General features: G+C 42.3%; 1 protein-coding gene across 1 annotated transcript in view; it reads right to left on the reverse strand.

The window, feature by feature from the left end:
- Positions 1-25,106, reverse strand: part of GRIK2 (glutamate ionotropic receptor kainate type subunit 2) — a 1,473,996-nt gene that overhangs the window by 92,722 nt on the left and 1,356,168 nt on the right. Inside the window, exon 15 of the mRNA XM_029595353.1 lies at positions 9,817-10,067. Within this exon, the coding sequence (XP_029451213.1) occupies positions 9,817-10,067 (251 nt within the window). The remainder of the gene's footprint in view (positions 1-9,816; positions 10,068-25,106) is intronic.

Here is a 25,106-nt window from a genome sequence, read left to right on the forward strand (position 1 = left end):
TCCGCTCCTCGGGGCTCTATCCTCCTACAGCTACCAGCATCAGAATGAGTACTGCCGCTCCAGTTCTGTCTTTGCTTGTTTCATCTCTCTCTCCATAGACTCCTGATCTACCCTGCACTGCGGGCCTGGTGAGACTGTGGAACTGCCATTCCACTCTGCTACATACAGATGGAACATTATCATCTGGCTCTCCTCTCCTAGCTGGAATCTTCACCCGATCCTCGGGTTGCCATCTACGTTGCAGTACAATAAAGATATATCTCTGTGTCCATGTCTGCCTAGTGCTAACCTATCGCTGCAAGTCCCCACAGGGCTCCGCCTTGTGGGAGGTGTCATCTCTTACAGCGACCAAGGGCCCATGCTTCAATGTCTGAAGTACAACAAGTTAGCTGGTTTCAGCACTTCAACAAAAAAATTTCATAACTTATAGTTTGTATTCTCGAGGCTTCTATCTCTCCCTATGGGTCTCCTTTATCCCTCTGACCCTGGTCTCATATTCCTGCTTACAGGGCTCCACCCTATCCAAGAATCCCTTGTGGGCTTGAGAGTTAAGGAGGACCAGTACAGATAGCTGTAGTCAATCCTTTAAGGTATTCTGAAGGAGTTCCATACATGTTCCCTCACACGCTTTTGAAAGTTAAATGCTACTGCAGAAGTTTTCCTTAATGTTCTCCCATCAGTGATTATGTTATATTTGATTACATTATGATCACTATTGTCAAATGGCCCCACCAGGATCCTGCATCACAGTGAGATCTAGCATAGTCCAGCCTCTTGTCAGTTTCAGGATCAGCTGCTCCATGAAGCATTTATGAGATCTAGAAACTTCATCCCCTAACCCCAGCAAATGCTGATGAGAAATTGGGATAATTGAAATACTGTTGTTCCTTGTTCGCTGGACTAACTGTAATCATTTTTGTGATAATTGAAATATGCCATTATTACTGTGTTGCCTGATTAGCTTTTCTAATTTCTGTTAGCATTTCACTGTCCGTATCTTCATCTTGGCTAGGCAGACATTAGTATATCCCCGCTGCTATATGCTTCTCCATCACATGTGGAATTTCTTGTCTCATTGTATTTTGTCTCCTGCAGGACTTTTATCCTGTTTGACTCTGTCTTCCTTAACATATAGCACCATTCCTCACCAATTTGACCTGGCCTATAATTTGTACCCAGGTATCACAGTGTCTCACTGGTTATTCTCCTTCCATTAGGTCTCTAAGATGCTTATTATGTCTACATCTTCATTGAGTGCAATATATTCCAACTGTACAATATTACTTTTTAGACTGCTGGCATACATACTCAGACAATTTAAAGTATTTTTTTTTAATTGCATTCAAAACCTGTCTAGCTGTTGAAATGGTTAGTTTAAAATCATTTATCTTAGTCTGCACCTGGGTTACTTCTGCCTCTATTACAACCAGGATATTTTAACTTCTCCATTATGCCAGAATCTTTTGAAGATACTTCACTCTGAAACATGAGCTCCTGATCAATTGTTGACTCACCCCCATGCCTTAGTTTCAAAGCTGATCTATCTCCTTTTTAAACATTAGCACCAGTAGCCTCTGGGGTCCTGCACATGGAATGAAAGCATTTCTTAGAAGATTACTCTGGAGGTTCTGGATTTCAACTTTCCATCTAAAAGTTTAAATTTGTTTTCCAGAATGTCTCTGCCACAACTCCTATGTTGTTGGTGCCCACATGCTCCATGAAAGCTGACACCTTCCCAGTATGGTATAAAATCATACCTAGAATGTGAGAGAGGTCTGCCACCTTTGCACCACTCAGGCCAGTTACCCAGTGATCTTCATGCCTGCTATCATCCAGTCATCTGCATTTCTAAAGAATGAAATCTCCCACCACAGTCATCATCCTAACCTTTCCCTCCTGGGCACACATCTCTGAACACACATTCTTGATGCGAGTGGATCCTGCATCACATGGAGGGAAATTCATAGCTACATGATAATTTCCTGCCAGACCAGGGTGATGCTCCTCCGAAGCAAAATAGGTGCTGCACAACTGGAAATGGGATTGCTCTATTACTTCCCTGAAAGCCTCCTCTGTGTACCTCTCTGTCTGCCTCAGCTCTATCAGGTCTGCCATTGTTGCCTCCAAAGATCAGACTTGTTCTCTTAGAGCTAGGAACTCTTTTCACTGGGTACACATATATAGCCTGGTAGTTAATTATATACGTGGTAGGGATATGCATAAGAAAAATGTTTGTTTCAGTTCATCCATTCAGTTTGTAGGTTACCTGCCTTCACTTGGTTCATAACAAACAAAATTATTCATTTATTTGTTCTATTCGTTTTTTTGTTTTACATTGAAATGAATGGGGGAAGGAATCCTTATGACCCATTGACTTCAATGTAAAACAAAAAATGGGATGGGGATGTTTTAATATAGCCCATGGTACTTGCAGGCCCATGGGTACATTGTGCCCATGAGCCTGCAAGTTCATTTGCAAATGGAAACTCCTTATGAAATATCCCTTCCAAAATCTGGGCCATTGCAGGAGGAAGTGAGCACTTTGTACCCACACATATTAAATCTATTTTAATGCAGGTGCAAAGTACAAGTGGTGCATTAAAAATGGAATCCTTGTATTTACTTTCTCTTCCTCCGCCTACCTCTATCCCAGGTAAAGTTATATGGATAAATTTAGGGCAGGTGTTTCTCCGACCAGCCTTTCTCAGACTGGCTAACTTTGCCCAGCAGGGGTTAAATATCAGTAAAAGTGAAACTGCTTGCCCAAAAACACCACAGCAGTGCCTCTTTTTAACAGGTTACAGTTTGGGGAGGTAATGAGTTGCCTGGGCAACATGTAGCCGGGGATAGGGGAGCAGAGGAAAATACTCAAATCTTGGTGTTTGTCTGGCTAAGCCCAAAGGATGAATGCTTTGAATATCAACCTCATTGTTTCAAACTTGCCGCCAAGACATTTCCCTGCGGTGCCACTTTCTTATGCAGCGAAAGTGCACACTGTATGAAGATACACACACGTACTGTCAGGGAGCTAGAAACCCACTTATCTGGATATGAGACTCATTTAGAAGGCTTATGGCTACGCTGGAGCTCATAAAAACCCGGAGATACGTGCGTGGCTGGGCCATGCACGTACCACAGGGAATTTTTAAAGGGCCCTGGCATGAATCTCCTGGTATGTGCTGCAGACAAGCTCGATTCAAAAGGGGTGGGCCAGAGGAGTGGTCTGGGCGGGACATGGGTGGGCCTGGACAGCACCAATAGCCGCTGTCCTGCTGAAGTGTGCACTGACAGCCGGGAAGCCCACGCAACTTACTGCTGCTCGAAAGCAGACTAGGAGGGACGTGGGGAAGGCCCTATCGCATCGCTGCACACTTCTAAGAAATATCCCCCCCCCCCCCCCCCCACCGGCACATACGGCTAATGGATTTTATAACATGCATGCACGTGTGCACGCCAATTTAAAAATCTACCTTTTAATTCTGCTTTTATCCCTGTAAAAGGTGCTTAAGTCTTTGAAAACTTTCCCCTATATGTGCTTTGTCAAATTATCTAACAATTTGGTCTATGACTAGAAATTAAAGGCCCAATGATGCTTTTAATATTTTTTTTCTGCGCATGTAAACAGAATTACACCTGCTGCTTAATATGTGCGGTTTTGCCATCTTTATCTAAAAAAGAGTACATTTCAAGCATGGTAGGTAACCTGCACTTAGGAGAACCAAGATTACAGAACTGTTACCCCCTCTCCTTTCCCCCTCACTCCCAGCCCTAATCCTCCATATTTCATTTGTTAGCACCATATAATTTCCTGTAACTTGCTTAAGGTAAATTTTTTAATTGTTAACATTTTCAGGATAAAGAAAAATGAATACTTTAGTACCAACGAATTATTTTTTGTTCTGTAGAATATAAAACTATCGGTTTGTTTTATTTTCATATGACAGACATATTCACGTTACATATACAATTTATTTCAGTTTTCATAGGAAATTCTTCTGTTGCACTCGTTAAGATCATATATTCATATAAAAGTATAAAACGACAGAAGGTGTTGGGCCATTTCAATCATGGGATAGAAATTGAACACTTTCGAAAATCAAATCAAATATTTAAGTCATTTTGGAAAGCAGAAGTCAATGCTGGGCCGGGTTGCATTGCTCCTTCATTTTGGGCTCCTTGCTCAGCTTGAAATGTCAAAGATGCGCCAAAGCAAGGGCACCATGCACACTCAATTAGTAACTAACCAGTTGGTCCCTCATTTTAGGACCTCAACCATGTTGATAGGATTCCTCCACCTGCGGAGGCACGAATCAGCTTTCCTTAGAATCAAACTCAAATGAGCTTTCATGCTGGCAATCCAAAAGTCTCTCTTTATTGGACAGACCACAATGATGATGCTTTCTTCCTGCTCTCAGTCATGTAACTATACTCTCCATTTCCCATACTACATAAACCTTTCTTCCACATTCACACATTGTCTCTTCTCACACTTTTTTAGTGCAAATATCTATCACCAGATGCCCAATAGGCTACTCCAATGGCAAGCTTTCAAATCAAACTCAAAACAGGCAGCTTCCAATCGGCCTATTCAGATGCCTAATTTCTTTAATTCCTTTTGTCTCAGCTCATTTGTTATATGATGTTAAACCATCCTAAGATTATGCCGTTCTTATTTTATTGTAAGGTGCCTTGTCTAGGGTTCCATATAAGTGTGTCTAGCTGACAGTCTAAAAACTTTTAAGACCTTGTTAAAAGCATGTTAGGCCATTGCACCAGTGCAAGCATCCCCACATTCAGCTTATGTAGGTCTTTGTTTAGTTGAATGATTTATTTTATGTGCTTATAATATTTTATGCATGTTTTAGTCTATACATCGCCTAGTTTTATTTAGGCTATTAATACATTTTAACAAATTATAAAGATTAAAAAAAGATAAAGTGCTTAAAATAATTAAATAAGTCACATTTAAGCAACGCCCAGGGCTTCTTTGCAATCCAGTCCTTAGGGACTTCTTGGCCGCCAGTTAGGTTTTCAGATTTTCCACAATGAAAATGCATACATTGCATATTTGCATACATTGGAGGCACTGCAAGCAAATATATTGCAGGCATATTCATTGTGGATATCCTGAAAACCTGACTGGCCTAGCAGTGCCTGCGGACTGGGTTGAGAACCATGGCCAAAGGCACCCTCTTTCTTGGGGTACTCCCAGTCCCAGTGTCACGCGTCTGAGCAGCAGTTCCCTAAGCCAAGAACAGCAGCTGTGACATACTGAGGCTCAAGTTTACACAAGTATTACCAACAAGAGGGGTTCACTGGTTTCTATAGTCACAGAATCTGATGTGCTTTATACAAACGCATTTTTGATTGCTTCAAAATCCAAATTTAAGAAAACAGTAAAACAGAAAACCTGTTGGATAGCATAAATCACTAAACACTAGACCACCAGTCACTCTTCCTTCCATTTACTACTGCCTTAGTTTAAGAGAATGAGACGGCAGTAGTATAGAAATGTAAGACTGCTACGGACAACCTAATAGAGTGAAGAAGATAGTCTTTTTTAGGTAATGGCAGCTAAATACTATTTTCTGCTCTGATCAGTTTTAATGTAACACACATAGACTGGATTTTGAACTATTATATTTTTCATTTTTTTCTCTCTTACTTGAGACATGCCCTGTCTGACCTTGTCAGCTAGTTTGAAGACTCAAGTTTTTCCTCTCTCTCCCCCCCTCCCCCCCCGAAAAATAACAATAATATTCTTTTCTTTAGTAGAGGCTTTCTTTTAAGCGTTATTTTTGGTTGCTGTATTTCACTTGCTTGCCAAAAGGTCTAGTTATTAAGCTGTGATTACTTGTTAATACAGGTTAACCAACAAATTATGCATTTTACCTGGGGTTAAAAACATGTTATTGCATACTGTAGGAAATTAGCACATGTTATCTTCTGCAAACAAATCTGATGCAACGCACACCAAATTAATGTGCAGCACTGCATGCAATTGCATGCAAAGCGGCACATTAATATGCAAAAAGATTGAGGCTGATCACAATAGACATTATGATCCATGTTAAGCCACACTAGTTAATTATACTTCAAGTGGAGTAATTAACTAGCTCCTGAGATCACTGGCAGGCTAACACACTTATAAAGAAGAGCTGCATTTGGCCAGCACAGAACTGATAAGGCTCGAGGGAATGATGTTCTCCTTTTTTTTTCTAAAGAATAATAAAATTGGCAACTATATAAATATATCACACTACTTAATAAATCAATATATTATAGTGACATATAAAAATATTGAAACATGTTTTTATTATTTCATACAAAATTTCATAGAAAACATTTTTCATTATCATTTTCCATTAAATACATAGAAAGAAATATATTCAGGAACAACATATATCTCACCTTATGTTTAAAACACAATCATTCATACCTCATTCATACATGCAAACATCTAAAAAGTTCTTTTAAATCTTATAGTAAATCTTCTTCCTTATTATCTTGGAATGAATCTTCTTTCTTGCTGCTTCACTGTATTTCAATACTCCCTCCTTTCATGCCTATCTTCATAACGCTCCCAACATGCTTCGCTTAAACAAACTTCTTCAGGGGAGTAGGAATGCACTACTGTTCCTGAATCTTTTGTACAACTCTCCGAACAACACCCAAGTGTCCTTTCTCCAATCCCAACTTTAAAGATTCAAGTAAGTCCATGGAGAAAATAATTTCTTCAATTCCCACATGTCTTTTTCATTTACCACGGAGAGTTGTACAAAAGATTCAGGAACAGTAGTGCATTCCTACTCCCCTGAAGAAGTTTGTTTAAGCGAAGCATGTTGGGAGCGTTATGAAGATAGGAATGAAAGGAGGGAGTATTGAAATACAGTGAAGCAGCAAGAAAGAAGATTCATTCCAAGATAATAAGGAAGAAGATTTACTATAAGATTTAAAAGAACTTTTTAGATGTTTGCATGTATGAATGAGGTATGAATGATTGTGTTTTAAACATAAGGTGAGATATGTGTTGTTCCTGAATATATTTTTTCTATGTATTTAATGGAAAATGAAGATAATGTAAAATGTTTTCTATGAAATTTTGAATGAAATAATAATAAAAATGTTTCAATATTTTTATGTCACTATAATATATTGACTCCTTTTTTTTCTAGGCATTTAATTGTAGTAGTTATTTGGAATTTTGTTTTTAGGCTCACACACCTGCAAATCCTTTTGGGAGACCCTCCCTGTTAAAAAAGAAAAGGGTCAGTAGGCCCAACTGAAGGTTTACCGATCCCCCACATCCAAATTTTGTCAAAAAAAAAAAAGAAGCCCCTTCCAGTATTATCATTTTTAATCCTTCCCCTATTCCCAACAGAAACTATGCTAGTATCCTTGGCAGAAGAGATAAACTCTGCCCCCTGGCCTGAAACCCTACTGAATTAGTGTGAAAACATACTTCATCTGATCTTTAAAAAAAAAAAAAAAGAAGATGCCCCTTGTGCCAGGGCACTCCACAGGGGCTTCTGGGCAGCTATAATGAATCACGGAAAAGTAGTCTAGTGCTTAGGGCAGCAGGCTGAGAACCAGAAAAACCAGAGTTTAAATCCTGCTTCTTCCACAGATTCTCTTTGTGGCCTTGAGCAAGTCACATCACCCTCCATTACCTCACAGCTTAGATTATAAATTATTTTGGGAAGGGAAATAACTACAGTACCTGAATCGTAACTCGCCTTGAGCTCAGATTTCAAACAGGAGAGTAATAAAATCCAAATCCAATTCAAAATGGTGCTGGCTGACCCATGGCTCCTCTTTTCCCTGCACGTGAGGAGAAAAGGAGAGCCATAGATCAGATGACACCATTTTGAATGACAATACCAACAGGGCAGGAACAATTGATTATTGATCCTGCCTAGAAACACTTTGTGGATGCTCTAGTGTATGAGGGTGGAGGTCCATAGATAGGGTTTTTATGCCAATGGGGGAAGGGTTTCAGGTCATGGGAAGGTGCAGGGTTTCACTCTTGGGCTGGGGATACAAGTGTACCCCATGTTGGGACAGATGGATTACTTTCTTGGAGGGGAGGATACAGGATGCAGGGTACTTCTGTTTTGACAAGATTTAGCTGGCAGGGGAGGCTTAGGGAACCTTCAGTCAGATCTTCCGGCCCTTTAAAGATCAGAGCCCTAGGCTGCAATCACTTGGCACATCTGCCACAGCACACAATCAAAGCCAGAGGCAATGCGAGATTTATGGAACTGTGGTACTTAACAAAACTTAGTAAATCCTGCGGGAGCCAATTTGCACTAAAATAGTACATTACTGTCCTGTTTTAATGTGCGTTAGTAAATAGGACCTCAAATTTGTTGCTGTCACTCTTAATTTCTTTCAAGCAAAGCATTTAACTGGAAGAATAGGAAAGAAGCAGAAGCAAGAGGAGAAGAAGCAGGAGACAGGGAAACAACAGAAAAAAAGATTTATCTTAGGTTTAGTGAGGTCTCTGGTTTCCCTGCATGCCTTATTAGACACTAAATGCAAACAAAAATCTATAAAGCTGAATTGTAGTAGATGGCCAGAAATATAGATGTAGAAAGGGCAAATAAATAATAAATATTTCAATAAACTTACAAGACTATATTATGCAACTTAAGTACTCAAGGTATAAAGGCACATCATACTTTTGTACAATTCAGTTAACTCTTTCCGAACCATAGTTTTATTTAGGAACTTGTGACCTCGCAGTGCCTGCTCATTTGATATCAGAACTGTCTTTAACAATATGTCATATAAGGGTTTAGGATTTTTACACCTCTATGTCAGTATAAATTCCGAAGTCTCAAAATAGCTGAAACAAGATTTAGAGTGCTCCTGTGTGAAGAAATTTATGGAACAGCATCTGGAAAAAAAAAGATCAATAAAAATATATGGATTTACTACTGATTTTGAAAAATAATGAAGCCTTAAAAGGGAATTGACCGAGGTCACAAGCTCCTCAAAAAAGAAGCAAAAGACAGCAAAGTGATATTTAACATTTTATTCCAAATTATTTCAAAACGTAATAGCAAAATATGGCATATAATGAAAAGGTAAATAAACTTTGGTTGAACAGGATTTGTTTGTTGGAATATCTCAGTATGTTGTACAAGTGCATAAAAATGGGTTCTCCAAAACTGAACAAGTTGTCCATGACTGCTTAGAAAATATCAGACTGCCTTTTTTGAATACTGTCTGTTCAGAAAAAAAAATAATGGTACATAAATCGTAAGATAATTATTTCAAGTTGCAAGAGGTAAGGTCTTATAATCAGTAGTAAATCCATAGACTGATCTAGCAATTTCCAAATGTCACCAGCCTGGCGATTCAAACAAACTTCGTTGAAAGAGTCATCTCTTTTCAGATATTCTTAGATTTCTGATTTTGTACTGATAGTTAAGCCTCCTAGAACTCAGATTTATATCTGCAGAAGATTAATTTGTTTTTTTTTTCCATTATAGTTTCAGGTTTCTTCATCATCATCATCATCATCATCATCATCCATGCAATTAACTGCAGTGAACTTCCAGGAGTAAAAAGCTGTCTTTTCTCAGGCTTGAATAAGAGGAGAAATAGTCACTTGTCCTGAAAGTTGGCTACAATTAAACAAATTAAAGGAAAATAAATTAAAAGTAATGAACATTAAATCTAGGATCCTTTGTTGCAAATGTTTGTTGCAGGCTATACAAAGGTTAAGACAAAAAAAAAAAAACAAACGAACAACTTCTCAGCGGCTGAAACCATGATCATGCAAGTCAATGAAACGAGCACAAGATTTACCTTTTCCAACTGAGCATTTTTTTTGGATTTGTACAAGAACTCGCCTACTGCCACAAAGACTGAAAGCACCAAGCCCGCCGCTAGAACGATGAAGATGCCACCAATGTTCTGTACTCCTAGGGCGCTGGCCTCTTTGCTTTCCTCCTCTGGACAACCGTTGCCTCGCCACCACTTCTCTTTCATCATGTGCAGCTTGCCTTCTTCCTGAAGCTGAAGAATTGCTATGGTGATTTTGTCTCTGTACGGAGAACCTGCAATCATATGAAATGCACAGTTCATCAAAAAGGAACCATGCTTACTGAAGCATGTTAAACTCATTGTAGCATCCCATATATTTCTCATTCTATATTTAATACCCTGAATTCCCTTGCTTGAAGCAAGAAGATTGCACTGCTTTGTGATGTTATCATTTTGTCACAGATTTATAAAATACACATCCAAAGAATATACTCCAGAGTGAATTATCAAAGGGGATCAAAACAGAAAAATAGTATATATGCACATAAGTAGCATGCTAATTTATAAACATTGAGCATATGAATACATTTTCTGTTTTGCACATATATTTTACTGGGGAGAACAGAATTACCACTGTTCTGGTTCAGGTAGTCATTTGTAAGAGGTATATGGCTATATATTAAAGGACAGATTTTAAAAACTGCCCGCGCACAAAATCCAGCCTTTACCCGCGTGGCCGGGCCTTGCGCGTGCCAAGCCTATTTTCAAAAAGACCCAGCCACTTGAGTAAAGGCCAGTACGCGCATAGGTGCTGGCCTTCCTTCAAGGGGCCGGCCCGGGGGTGAGTTCTGGATGGGCAGGGGGGGTGGTCCGGGACAGAGCCATTCCTCGCAGTCCTGGTTTCCGGCGCGTGCAAGTTACTTCAGGTCGGGTCCTGAAGTAACTTGCGAAAGAAAAGGTACAAAAAAAAAAGGGATTTAGAGGGTGGGGAGAAAGGGGAAGGGGAAGGGAGGTTAGGGTAGGGAAGTTCCCTCCCAGTCCCTCCTAAATTGGAGCAGTCTGGGAGAGAACTGGGGGAGCTCTGATCTCGTCGCTGCGTGAATTAGCTTATTTCTACTCCCCTTGCACGCGCTGCCTGGGGTTTTATAACGCGCACGTGCCAGGCTGCCCAAAATCGGCTCGGCGCACGCAGGCTGCCGATTTTGGGCAGCCTGCGTGCGCTGACCCCGGATTTTAATGGCTACGCGCGTATCTATTGAAATCCCGTGTACTCTTGTTCGCGCCTGGTGCGCGAACAAAAGTACGCGTGTGCGCAGATTTATAAAATCTGCCCCTTTATGCAGGTAAAATTTCTGTTTATTTGCGTAGAAATCCCCTTTGAAAGCTGTTCCGTCCCTCAGTGCTGGTAAAAGGGGCAGAGTTGTATCAGGGGAGTGAAAGTACATGTCCTTTAACCCACATATTTTGCGCCTGCTTCAAAGGAAAATTGCAGGGGGAATTTCTCTTTGAAAATGCCTGCCTGCCCGAAGGTATACAAAGGTCTGAAAGCTCAATGAAGAAACTGAAAATCATTCTCCCAAAAATCAAAATTAGTCAAAAGCACAAAGGTTATTCTGTTCAATTTCATTTTTACCCCATTTGTACCCAGAATATTAAGTCTGGTCCTTGATCATACTCATGTATAGGATTGCTGCCTATTATTTATTTATTTGTTTAAATTCTTTTAACATACCGATGCTCAAGACCAGGTCTTATCGTACCAGTTTACAATAAACTAGGGGGTAAACCAGTTAACAATGAAAGCAAAAGTTACATTACAACAGGGAATGTGGAACTAGGCTGTTAGAAAAAGGATAGGTTAAACAGTTTCTAACTGGAGAGCAGAGCAAATAAGCAGAAAGTAAGTGCTTACATGGTAAGAATTATAATCAAATTTACATATTATGGTGCATCACGTCTTTCTGTCATAAGGTTCCCCTTTTTTTTCATCCATTTTTCCAGATATTGACTATTCTTTAAATGTTTTCCCCTGATTACTCCCTCTCTCTCTCTCTTCTGCCTTAATGCCATGTCCTCCAGTGTGTCATAAATCCATTTTTTGCTATGAGAACTATTTAATGTAAATTTAATACAATGTGTCACAGTAGACTCTGGGCTAGAAGGAAATAAAAACTGAGAATGCCAAAACAAAAGGCACAATAAATTTATTACATAACCCACAACCCTAAATGCATTGAATTATTTTCTATGAAACATTTACACTTTTTCTTATATTTTGCGAAATGCTATGGTTAAGCATTTACTCTTGATGCATCACCTTTTTTCTACTAGGGAAGATAGATTTAAAAGATGTGCCTATCTACGCATATACATGGGTGTGCTCACATCTGCTTCCGTATTTTATAACCTGCATGTATAATATGTATGCAGGCTATGCCATACATGCCATACATAAAATTGGCACCATCTGCTGGGGTGAATGCGCCGGAGTTAGATAACTCTGGTGCTACCCTAGCTGATGGCATCAGTTTACAAAGAAAGAAGAAAGAAAAGGACGCAGTTGTCAGAGCAGTGAGACTCAGGCGTTGGGATCCAGCCTCCAAGTTAGGTGCCAGCATTGTGCCTGGGTCAGGGCTGATGTCCCATCATCAGGTCCTGGCCATCGGGCCAGGCCAGGCCACGGCTTCAGGCCTGGGTCTGGTCTGCAGCCTTGGCTGAGGCCCAGCTATCTGAGTTCAACCTGGGTTCAGGCCAAGGCCCTGGCATCTGGACCCAGCTTCTGAGTTGGGCACGGGCATTGGGCCCGGACCCGAACCCTGGCCTAGGCTGAATGTTATTAAAGCTCTGTTGTTAAAGCTGAGAGATAGCAATCTGTTATTATTTAGAATAGTTGTGGGTGGATCCTTGGACCAGTGGCAGGTGACCACGCCCTCCGGGGAGCTCCCGAGAGGGACCACTGGTCAGGCTTAGTGTAGGAGACAGACACACCCTAGTTATTTTATTAGACAATATATTAAACCACCAGAGGTGGCAGTGGTGAGCTGGAAGCCCCTGCTGGGCTGTAGTCCCTCAGGTACTGGAACAGTGATCCCAAGGTGGCTGAGCTGTAGAGAAACTAAGAAAGTGAGTAGATAGAATATGCAGAGTTCTGGAACAAGTCCTTGGTGATAACACTCACACCATAGTCTCTTAAGGCAACCCAGGAGTTGGAATGCAGTAGGCCCTCGAGGAGCGAGTACCTGGTCCCAGGGAAGACTGAGATAGATGGAAATTCACTAATGTTGTAATCAGCGATGACTTCTTAGCAGAAGTGGTATTCAGGAGCTGGTCTGGGACATGGGCCCTCGAGGAGCGAATACCGGTTCCAGACTGCGACCTGAAAAGAAAAGAGAGAGCAAGGCCCCTGAGGAGCGGGTACTTCTAGTGAAGTCCGAGGAGGCAGAGTAGCTAGGTTTGCGGAGAGCGAATCCCATCCGAGCGACCTGGAGGAAGCGAACCCTTGCTAACTCATCTTGTTAGCGAAAACTGAGACCTTAAATATCTGGAGCTGATGATGTCATCTCAGGGGGACGCCCCTGAGGTTTGCGTCAATGCCGGTACATCGGTCGGGCCACGCGCGCGTGCGCCCTTAGGCATCTGGTCAACATGGCGGCTTGCAGCGTCGAACCGGTCTGGGAACGCTGGAGGAGGACGTCCTGGAGACGCCACAGCAGCTAGCCTTCCATCAACCCTGGAGGGAGTCGCCAATGAAGCAAGGTGGGTGGAGCAGAGATGTCGGACAGTGACAGACACAACACTGAGGCCCAGCATCAGGACTCAGACTCCGGGCTAGGCTGTGATGTTGAGGCTTGCATAGATCTAGGTTGCAGTGACCTACTGCATCCTCAGCCTATACAAAGCTGAGGCTTTGGTCTAGGTCTAGACCTCACAGGCGGATTGGATCCTCATCATACTGGATAAGTGAGGGCAGGGGTATCCTGGCCCCCAGAATTTTTCTGGGTGGGAGGGATGGGTGATGTAGATGGGAGGCCTTGAGAGGCCCTGTTTACTTTTGGGAGTCAGGTTTTGTTTTTTTTTTTTTTTACTTAACAGAAGTGAAGTGAATCAAATGTATCACAAACTGAAATGTATGGGAAAAAACCTCCTGAAAATGAACCTAAAAAATAAAAATGTTTTAACCCTAGTAATTATACGCAAGTAAGCTACCTAATTTACATGTCTAAATTGCTTATACAATAGAAACACCCATGTAAATGCTGGCCCCGCCCCAAAATGCTCCTAGTCTGCCCTTTTTTCCACATGCAAATTTACTCACAGACTCTAATTAATGTCTTTATGTCGAAATTTCTAAAATAACATATACTTGTATATATTCTATTTTACAGTAGTACTGCTAATTTTTACATGGATATTTTAGTGCCATTTATTTAGACATTTTATATACCATTGTTCCATGGAATGATCACAATAGTTTATAAAAGTAACATTCATAGCTATACATCAACAAATAATTACGGGTTACCGAGGTAGTATTCATAAACAGGCATTACTATTTATCAATTGAAATGTTCCAATATGTTTGACTAAAGATCTAGAACATAGGCGAGAAGTACAGAAAATAAAATATTACTATAACAAATTTCACATTTTAGTCCACGCATTGAACTGATTCTTACATTTTCTCATTTAGGGGCGGATTTTAAAAGCCCTGCTCGCGTAAATCCGCCCGGATTTACGCGAGCAGGGCCTTGCGCGCCGGCGCGCTTATTTTCCATAGGCCTGCCGGCGTGCGCAGAGCCCCGGGACTCACGTAAGTCCCGGGGTTTTTCGAGGGGGGGCGTGTCGGGGGCGTGTCAGGGGTGGGGCCGATCAGCGTGGCGTTTTGGGGGCGGGACGCGGTGTTTCGGGGGCGGGCCCGGGGGCGTGGTTTCGGCCCGGGGCGGTCCGGGGGCATGGCTGCGCCCTTCGGAACCGGCCCCGGGTCGCGTCTCGGCGCGCTAGTGGCCTGCTGGCACGCAGGGATTTACTTCTCCCTCCGGGAGGCGTAAATCCCCCGACAAAGGTAGGGGGGGTTTAGATAGGGCCGGGGGGGTGGGTTAGATAGAGGAAGGGAGGGGAAGGTGAGGGGAGGGCGAAAGCGAGTTCCCTCCGAGGCCGCTCCGATTTCGGAGCGGCCTCGGAGGGAACGGAGTCAGGTTGCGCGGCTCAGCGCGCGCCAATCCTGGATTTTAGCATGCCTATCATCCCGCGTACTTTTGTTTGCGCCTGGTGCGCCAACAAAAGTACACGAAGGCGCACTTTTTTAAAATCTACCCCTAAATGTATTCCTCATGTTTCAATTAGTATCTCTTGTTCTTTTTGTTATTGTGGTTCCCTATTCTGATGATTTTAAGTTAGGTTATATGCATTTTTGAATAGCCATGTTTTTAGCTCACATTTAGATTTTTTTCAATCTGGTATCAAATGCAACAGCTCAGACAGAGAGTTTCATAGCTTTTGACCTGCTATGGAAAACATACAGTCTCCTATTTATGTCAGATGTATGCTCCATACTATGGGAACAGTCAATTCGCCTTTATTTTGAGATAGTTTTCGCTGAGATGTATATCGTTGTAATGGCATGCCTATCACCCTGTGTTACTGGAATGAATGATTTTGAATATTAGCGTTAATACTTTAAAACAGATTTGGGCTTGTACTGGCAGCCAGTGCAATGAGATCAGTGAGGGTGTAAGGCGATCAAATTTCCTTGTTCCTAACACAAGTCTTGCTGAGGCATTTTGTAATAATTATAACAGTTTTAAGATACATGCAGGAAGATCGAGTAATAAGGAGTTACAATAGTTATTTATTTATTTATTTAGGGTTTTTATATACCGACTTTCTCGATGTGCAAATCAAATCAAGACGGTTTCCAAAGAACAAAACTTTCGCCGTAAGGCGTTACATTGAACAATAGAGTATTGAACAGGTAACGTTCGGGTTTACATTAAACAATCCACAAATTGAACAAAAAGAACTAAAATCAATAAATGATAAAATTAGATGTGATAGATAAAACACACATATATAATATACGACAATAGTAGTTGTCAACTAACAAGTATAAACGATAGGTAAAAGGTCTGTGTTGGGCCTTGTAGTGAGCTATTTTGCTCATTGATCGGAGTCAAAATGTTCCTTCGATTCCGGATAGGCTTGCCGGAAGAGCCAAGTTTTTAGGTTTTTCTTGAATGTTAGATGGCAGGTTTCAAGTCGCAGATCAGGCGGTAATGAATTCCAAAGGGTGGGTCCGGCTGTGGAGAGTGCCCTTTTAGCTAGCGAAGTTTTGATCGGGGGCGCAAATAAAGAACCTTTATAATTAAATCTGATAGGTCTTTTTGATGTGTGAAGGCGTAGTTGCGAGGTAAGATTTAAGTGGGCGCTGCCCATAATATCCTTATGGATCATTGATAAAGTCTTGAATGTGATTCTTGCTTTTATGGGAAGCCAGTGGAGGTAGAGCAGAATTGGAGTGATGTGGGCTCTTTTGTTGGTATTTGTGAGTAACCTCGCCGCGGCGTTTTGTACCATCTGTAAGGGTTTTATGGCTGATACCGGAAGACCTAGCAGAAGAGAATTGCAGTAGTCTAACTTGGATAGAATTATAGACTGAACTACTAAACGGAAGTCACTGAAGTGGAGGAGTCTAGGTTTGAGGAGGAGTCTAGGTTGAGTGGAGGAGTCTAGGTTTGAGAAGATTAGAATTTGCAATACAGTGCAGAACTCCTCGAAAGTTAATAAAGGTTTCAACCGATGTAAAATACGCAACTTGGCGTGTTAATTCATTTATTGATGTGCTTTTTCATCATAAGTTTCTCATCTAGCTGGATACCTACATTTTGAACTTGTTTTGAGGGAGAAATCTGGAAATTACTCAGGTCTAGAGCCTGTGGTTTAACTATCGAAGTGTTTCTACTTAACTAAATGATTTCAGTCTTTTTAGGGTTTAATGTTGGTTTAAGTTGTGATAGTTCCTGCTGTATTGCTTTCATATAGATTGAAAGTGCCGATACTGTATTTTGAAATGATTTGGAGAATGGAATGTAAAACTATAAGTTGTCATCATACAAGAAGAAGGTAATTCCTAAATCCACCAGTAATTTACACAGTGGCTGATGAAATAAAAAGCGAGGAAAGCGGGCGCTGAAAAGTCACTTTCCTAATAGGCGCATGGTGCCTGCAAGGGGGATGCCATGCTATAACCAAATTAGGAGGCCGCGACCCCGCCGCAGCTGCCGGTTATGAAGACAGACGCCGGTAAATTCGGTGTCGGTTTTCATAAACAGCCATCTGCCAGTAATGAAAATGGCTGCCGATAAACTCAGCGTCCGTTTTCATTACTGGCAGGCGGCCGGTTATGAAAACCGACGCCGAGTTTACCAGCGTCAGTCTTCATAACTCGGCGATCTGCCGAGGGTTTTTTCTTTTTTTTTTTACTTAAGAAAAGAATACAGAAAAGCAGTTTTTTCTGCTTTTCTGTACTTCTTTTACCTGCGCTTGGCTATTAACGCCAGCTCCAGGCAGGCGTTAATAGCTGAGCACAAAGGGGTAGATTTTAAAAATTGCGCGATCGCGTACTTTTGTTTGCGCACCAGGCGCGAACAAAAGTACGCTGGATTTTATAAGATACGCGCATAGCCGCGCGTATCTTATAAAATCCGGGGTCGGCGCGCGCAAGGGGGTGCACATTTGTGTAACCTGCGCGCGCCTTGCCCAGCGCGAGCTGCCTGTTCCCTCCGAGGCCGCTCCGATTTTGGAGCGGCCTCGGAGGGAACTTTCCTTCGCCCTCCCCCCACCTTCCCCTCCCTTCCCCTACCTAACCCACCCCCCCGGCCCTATCTAAACCCCCCGCTTACCTCTGTTGCACGATTTACGCCTGCTAAAAGCAGACGTAAATCTGTGCGCGCCAGCGGGCTGCTGACGCGCCATCACCCGACCCGGGGGCTGGTCCGGAGGCCTCGACCATGCCCCCGGGCTGGCACCACGCCCCCAGGCCCGCCCCCGAAATGCCACGTCACGCCCCCGAAACGCCGCGTAATTTCGGGAACGCCCCCGACACGCCCCCTCATCGCCCCTTTTATGAAGCCCTGGGGCTTACGCGCGTCCTGGGGCTCTGCGCGTGCCGGCAGCCTAGGCAAAATAGGTGCGCCGGCGCGTGAGGGCCCTACCGGATTTACGCCCGCAGGGCATTTAAAATCCGCCCCAAAATGTGCGTCTGAGACACACACTTTATTTTTTGCATGCGGAGTGAATGAGTAATAGCCTCATTCACATGCACTTGTATTGATTTTCAAAGCAGATTGACATACATAAGGCCACCCTGAAAATTATCCCAGCAAATCTACCTGCACACTTACCCCTGCTATTGAGAGCATTGGACTTTTTCAGGACTATGCAGGGCAAATGTATGAATTTTCAAAGGTTATGCATGTAAGTTAAAACCCCTGCCCAACTCCTCCCCCAAGGATGCCTCCAATCAATCTGGGTAAACCTATGCATGATTAGGATCTAAACACAAGAGTTTACCTGCACATTAGGTAGCAATTTTTTTAAAAGCCCATTCATGCAGGTAAAACAGTCAAAATAACCTGAGATGGCACATGGTGTGATAACATGACACACATATGGGACAGCATTTAGGCCAGTCTTTTAAATTTTAATGACGGCTATGCTCCACTTCTTGGTATTTACTGAATTCCCACCGGGAAGCATGCTCCTGATGGAGAGTGAGAGAGTCTACAACAATAGCTATAGGGTGTTTGCAATGTCTGTGAAGAACTTTACTTCCATTTCTCTTGATAAGAAGCCCAATTTCTGACATGCATTGCATAAATATTCCATGCTTGTGTATTTTTGCTTTGATGCAAGCAAATAAAAACTTTTGGGTTTTGTTTTTTTTTCAGATAAATGATGCTACAGCACATTCAGCAATTTGCATAAGTATTTCTGTAGGTCATACTAGCAAAGTCATCAAAACCTTATAATAAGCTTTTATGCATTGTTTGACTATCATAGGGCTAAATTACTAGCATCAATATTTTTGCATAATTTTTCCCTGCTAAAAACATATTTTAGCTATAATAAAGAGGTCAAGCATGGCAACTGTATCCCTACATATGTGATATACTTTAAAACTTATGAGGTAGGAAGGACAAGTAAATCTAGGAATAGAATAAAACAACATTGCTTTCCTGTAACCTGTGTTCTCTGAAGACAGCAAGACAAATCAGCCACATAAGTGGGTGTTGCTATCTGATGGTCCTGAAACAGAAAAGTTCTCTCAGAGCTCAGGAAGACCCTGAAGCTCTTATCTGAGCATGTGTGGGAATTCCTGCATAGCTGCTACTGCTGTGCTAGTCTCCTTAGTCTTTATAATGAGCTAACCTTTAACACTACAGGGAAGGAGGGTGGGATTTTGTGGCTGATTTGTCCTGTTTATGGAGAACATCTGTTACATGGATGAGCAGGACAGTAATCAACCACACAAGTGGGAACTTGCAAACTAAGGCCGCAAGTAAGTAATATGCAACCTATGATTAGTTAGTGGTTGGTGGGACAGTTGAAGGAATTAGTTAAATATGTTTCTAAGAACTACTTGGCCAAAACTTCTGTCTTGACATGAAACATTTTCTAGGTAGTAATGAGGAGAATACACCCCAGACAATAGTGTAAGAACAAGCAGCACCCTGTCAGCTACTACTTTCTCCTCCAACTCATTTCACTACAGCCACGTTGCCTCCACATAACCATTTCTTCTGAAGTAGGATATGGTTAAACCAGCTATCAATACAGACCCTCGTCCCATCCCAGCAAAAGAGATGACAACAAAACTTTCTGACATATCATCTGTGAGATCCATCAAGGCCATGACCACAGATCTGCTGGTGTATTGGACACACAAATCCATGGTCTGGCCAGACCTGGCCAAAGTGACTTATTTTTTATCTTTCCTGCACAATGACTTGTGTGACAGTGAATGTGTCTTCTCAATGGCAGGGTACATTGTGACAACAAATAAGCCTAAATAAATTCTTATTCCAGACCGTAGATATGTACACACACATCAAACCAAAAATAGGCCGAGGAGATCAACGGGTGAAGAAATAAATCTTGATTGAAAATGGAACCGCAAGAATAGTGATACTAGAGACCCGTTGGAGTTGGACTTCTTAATATTGGATTTCTACTCTACCCCTGAAGCAGGACCGAGGATGGTCCGAAACACGATCGTGTCGGGACGATTTTAAGACGCGATGAGCGTCAGAGAAATTTACTCAAGATAAGTACTATGCTCTAATGAATGGTGCGGTGTGAATGAGTAATCTTTTGATATGAGAGCTGTTGCCTCTGTTACAGTAATGGCACGGCGTGCCACAATACGATAAAGTGGGGTCTTGGAATAGTTTTACATAATATATCAAAAAAATTTAAAAAAAATAGTTCAAAAAAAAAAGTGGACGTTCTTAAAACTCCAACAAAGAGTGTTCTTGAAATAATAAAGCAATTTTGGACCTGTAAACTACTCATGAGCTGTACTTGTTACAGACTCACGTAGTACAGAAGTCCTACAAACATAGTTAGAAACTTTGCTTGGTTCCACAATAATATTGAAGAAAATTTATAGACCAGTTCCTATTTTTGGTTTGATGTGAGGGTACATTGTGAGCCATCAGCATTCAAGGCTGATGCTACATTTGATAGAAAAGGTGAACTTCCTGAAAATCAATTTTCCTTTGCTGGGTTTTCCCAGAATTTCCATGTGGATGGCAGAACAATTGAAAGCACCTTGGCTGTCTTGCTGTCACTCTGCCTAGCTGCCATGCTTCTGCCGCTACACCTTGGGGGTTTAGATGTCTTCATGTTGTTGGTCACTTAAATTGCAACCTAGTAATCCCACCCTACTTCCCTCTTTGTTATACTGGGATGTTTGTCCCCAAAATAACATTTAAAACAGAAAAAAAGTTTCTTCTCTCACCATATCTTTTTTTCTGGTTCTCCACCTTTCAGTTTTGTTACACCCCTCTTAGATCCTGGCCTAGTTCTCCCACCTTGATTCTTTCTTGGTTACACTGAGGTGTTTTGTACCAAATTAAAATTAAAAAAAGAAAAAAATATATATTTTTTCCTCCCACCTCACCTCTTTTCTGTGTATGTCTTGCTGAATTTTACTGCCCTGCCTGATCCTGAATCATTCATGGTACCTGGAATACACTATGGGTACCTTTTTGCCATTTTGAAGTTACTTTGGGGATATTCATGCCACTGTTGGTGTTGCTTTTGCTGTTGTTTTGGTGCCAGCACATAATTAGTCTGTTCATACTACTATTTTTGGTTCCCTTTGCCCCATCACATTGCCTTGGGGGTTGTTATGCCTCTGTGCTGTTTGTGATATCCCATTAGTGCAGTTAGTATAGCTGGGCTTAAAAAAGGTTTGGATAGGTTCTTGGAGGAGAAGTCCATTAACTGCTATTAATCAACTTGTCTTAGAGAATAGCCACTGCTACTACTGGCATCAGGAGCATGGTATCTACTTAGTGTTTTGGTACTTGTGAGATACTTGTAGCCTGGATTGGCCACTGTTGGAAACAGGATGTTAGGATTGATGGACCCTTGGTCTGACCCAATATGGCAATTTCTTATGTTCCTACTCTATGTCTTGGGGAGTTTCAATGCCACTGTGCTGTTTGTGATTCCCAACACTCTGTGTCTTGGTGGTTTGAAGCATCTGTGTTTTTTTAGATATACCACACTCTATGCCATGAGAGTTTTGAAGCCTTTGTGCTGTTTGCAATTTCTCACACTTTATGTCATGGAGGTTTTGATTTCACCAAGCTGTCTGCGCTATCTTGCACTGTATGCTTTGGGTAGGTTATGCCACACTGTCTTTCTGTTCACTTTGTATGCTAGGGGTGTGCATTCATTCCCTATGAATTGGTAATCCACAACGTATAGGGCCATATTCGTTGTATTTGAGGGGAAGCGAAACGTATCGCGATTCCCCACAAATAAAATGAATCTTCGCCGAATTATTTGGCCCCTAAAGGAGCAAATTTAAACAAACCCCCCACCCTCCTGACCCCCCCCCCCCCCAAGACTTACCAAAACTTCCTGGTGGTCCAGCGGGGGGACAGGGAGCCATCTGCTGCACTCAACCCTCGGCTGCCGGTATTCAAAATGGCGCTGATAGCATTTGACCTACTGTGTCACAGGGGCTACTGGTGCCATTGGTCAGCCCCCTGTCACATGGTAGGAGCACAAGATGGCGCCGGCCATCCATTGCTCCTACCATGTGACAGAGGCTGACCAATCGCACCGGTAGCCCCTGTGACATAGTAGGTGAAAGGCTAACGGCGCCATTTTGAATACCGGCAGCCGAGGGTTGAGTGCAGGAGATGGCTCCTGGACCCCCCGCTGGATCACCAGGGAGTTTTGGTAAGTCTTGGGGGGGTCAGGAGGGTGGGGGGTTGTAGTTAATTTAATGTTATCCGGGAAATGAATAAGAATTGACGTATAAACATATCGGGGGCCTCCTTGCCGAATGCAACGTATCTGCCCCCCAACAAATACAAATCCCGAATGCAACGTATGGCGTCCCTCTGCACATCCCTACTGTATGCTGCTAACATTTCCTCTAATCTGTACATACTATAAACTCAGAGGCTGATAGCATTGATCAGTCTGAGCCTTGTCTATTTCTTCTCTACCTCAGAGTTTGTGCCTGTGCATAAGGAATTAGCATACAGTGAGCGAGAGACATTTTTGCATACAAGAACTACTGGGTGTAATATTATAATGTACTTCTATAATACAGTACATAGGCATAACCAGCCACTAGGCAGTGTATTCCACTGCCAAACATTCTAACTCTGCTTGCTTAACAGTGCTACACTTCTTGTTGTGTTGCTCTGCACCCGCCATTTTTTTATTTTAATTGCCAGCACCATTGCTACTGTTGCTGCTGCTGCTCCAAGCCACTGTTGCTACCTTTGGGAGCTCTCTTCTGATCTGGCTATCTTCAAGGTTCTTGCCAAACTCCTTTGGAAAAATCTCTGAAGACAGTAAGATCAGATGAGGAACCACCTTCAATGGAGGACAATCCCTTTTTCTATATAGTCTTTTCTGACTCTTGGTCTTGCAGTGACAATCTGAAGATTTATTTAGACCTTACCCAGTTATATTTGACAGTTTCATGCTCTCTTGCACTTTTTCTTCAGAATTCCTTCCCTTCTGATTTTTATTGACTATTGGTCTTATTTTGTCTGTGACATAGTGAGGGCAAAGGTAGCGCCGACGCCATTTTGAATATTGGCAATATGGCCCGCATGCAGGAGGTCACTCCCGGACCTCCGCTGGACTTTTGGCAAGTCTTGTGGGGGTCATGAGGCCCCCCCAAGCTGGCCAAAAGTCACTTGGGGTCCAGCGGCAGTCTGGGAGCGATTTCCTGCACTCGTGATGTCAGATGCCAGGAATCAAAATGGCGCCGATAGCCTTGCCCTTACTATGTCACAGGGGCTACTGGTGCCATTGGTCAGCCCCTGCCACATGGTAGGAGCACAAGATGGCGCCGATGGCCATGTGACAGGGGCTGACCAATGGCACCGGTAGTCCCTGTGACATAGTAGGTCAAAAGCTTTCGGCACCATTTTGATACTGGTACCGAGGGTGTGTGAGTGCAAGGTATGGTTCCCAGACCCCCCGCTGGACCACAAGGGAGTTTTGGTAAGTCTTGGGGGGGTCGGGGGTGGGGGGTTGGAGTAAATTTAATTTTAGCTGGGTAATGAATAGATTAAGACATATAACCGCATCGGGGCGCCATACGGACGTATGCAACGTACCTGCCCCATGACAAATATGTATCCCGAATGCAACGTATGGCGTCCCTCTGCAGATCCCTACCTCCTAACAAATCTAATGTTTCTGATTTGTCTTTGTTAATCCTGAAAACAGAGAAACTTCCATAATGGCTAAACATATGTAGTATTGCCTCCAGATGTCATTTTTCATCAGACTGAAAATGCAATTTGTCATCCATAAATAAGAACACCGATGGAAGTTTTTTACACTTAATTATTTCAATCTCTTGGAGGTAATCTTCCAATATTCGGATTAATAGCTCAAGAGATATTATAAAACGTAGGGGGAGGATAGTGAGCACCTTTGTCTAATGCCTCTGGTTAAGCAAAAGGAGGAGGATACATTTCTATTTATGCATATACTAGCAGTTGGATTACTATATAACACCTGAATTGCCTCCTTAATAAACACCTGAAACCCCATACTTTCTAACACTCTTACTAGGAATGACCAGTCAACCCTATCAAATGCTTTCTCCATATGAAATCCAATTAGAACTGGATCCTTCACTCCCCTTTCTACACACAAGGTCTGAAGTACTGCTAATCTATGAATATTAATGCTGGGTTTTTCTCCTCTTAACAAACCCCGCTTAAACTAAGGATAATATGTCTAGCAAGACAATTTTTAATTGATTTGCTAAGATTTTTGCAAATAATTTAATATCTAAATTTGGCAGAGAAATAGGCCGATAAGAAGAAGCTAACTGTGAATCTCTTCCCGAGTTGAGTAATACAATAATGTGCACCATTGTCATGGTTTCCAGCATTTTCCCATTCTCTGTCATCTCTGAAAATAGATGTTTTAATGGAACTACCACTTCTGGGTTGAATGACATAAAATAAAGCAGACATCACATCAAGCTCTGTAGCTTTTAAAAGCTTAAGCTCAGTTATTGCTGTTTTGATTTCTACTTCATTTATTGGGTGATTTAAAAATTCCAGTTGATGATCGATTATTGATGGTATGTTGATATCCTTCAAATACTTCTCCATTTCTTTTACAAAAATATTTTTTTAATATAGAGATTTATAATATTCCTTAAAGATTTCCCCAATTTCATCTGAAGCTGACAGAAATGTACTCCTGGGGGAATTCTGCGCTACTGCGGAATGCAGAATTTGCGCAGAATTCCTCCTTCACGCAGAATTCTTCCCTCACCTCGCAGATTTCTTCACTTGCCACAGTTCCCGCAGATTTCATTGCTGCCACGAAGATTTCTGCCCTCACGATTTCCTCCCTCGCTGCCCTCGCGATTTTCTCCTGCGCCGGAAAATGATTTTAAAAAACCCGGAAGCATGCCACGCACGGACAGCGGCCAATCCAGGACAGCGACGTCAGGTGGCACATGGAGAGTGGAGGCATCGCATCACAGCACGGCACTGGCGGCTCGAGGAGCAAGCAGCAAGAAGGGAGGGGAACAGAGGAGAGGGGAA

Source organism: Rhinatrema bivittatum, chromosome 3 (assembly GCF_901001135.1).
Source record: "Rhinatrema bivittatum chromosome 3, aRhiBiv1.1, whole genome shotgun sequence".
NCBI lineage: Eukaryota > Metazoa > Chordata > Amphibia > Gymnophiona > Rhinatrematidae > Rhinatrema > Rhinatrema bivittatum.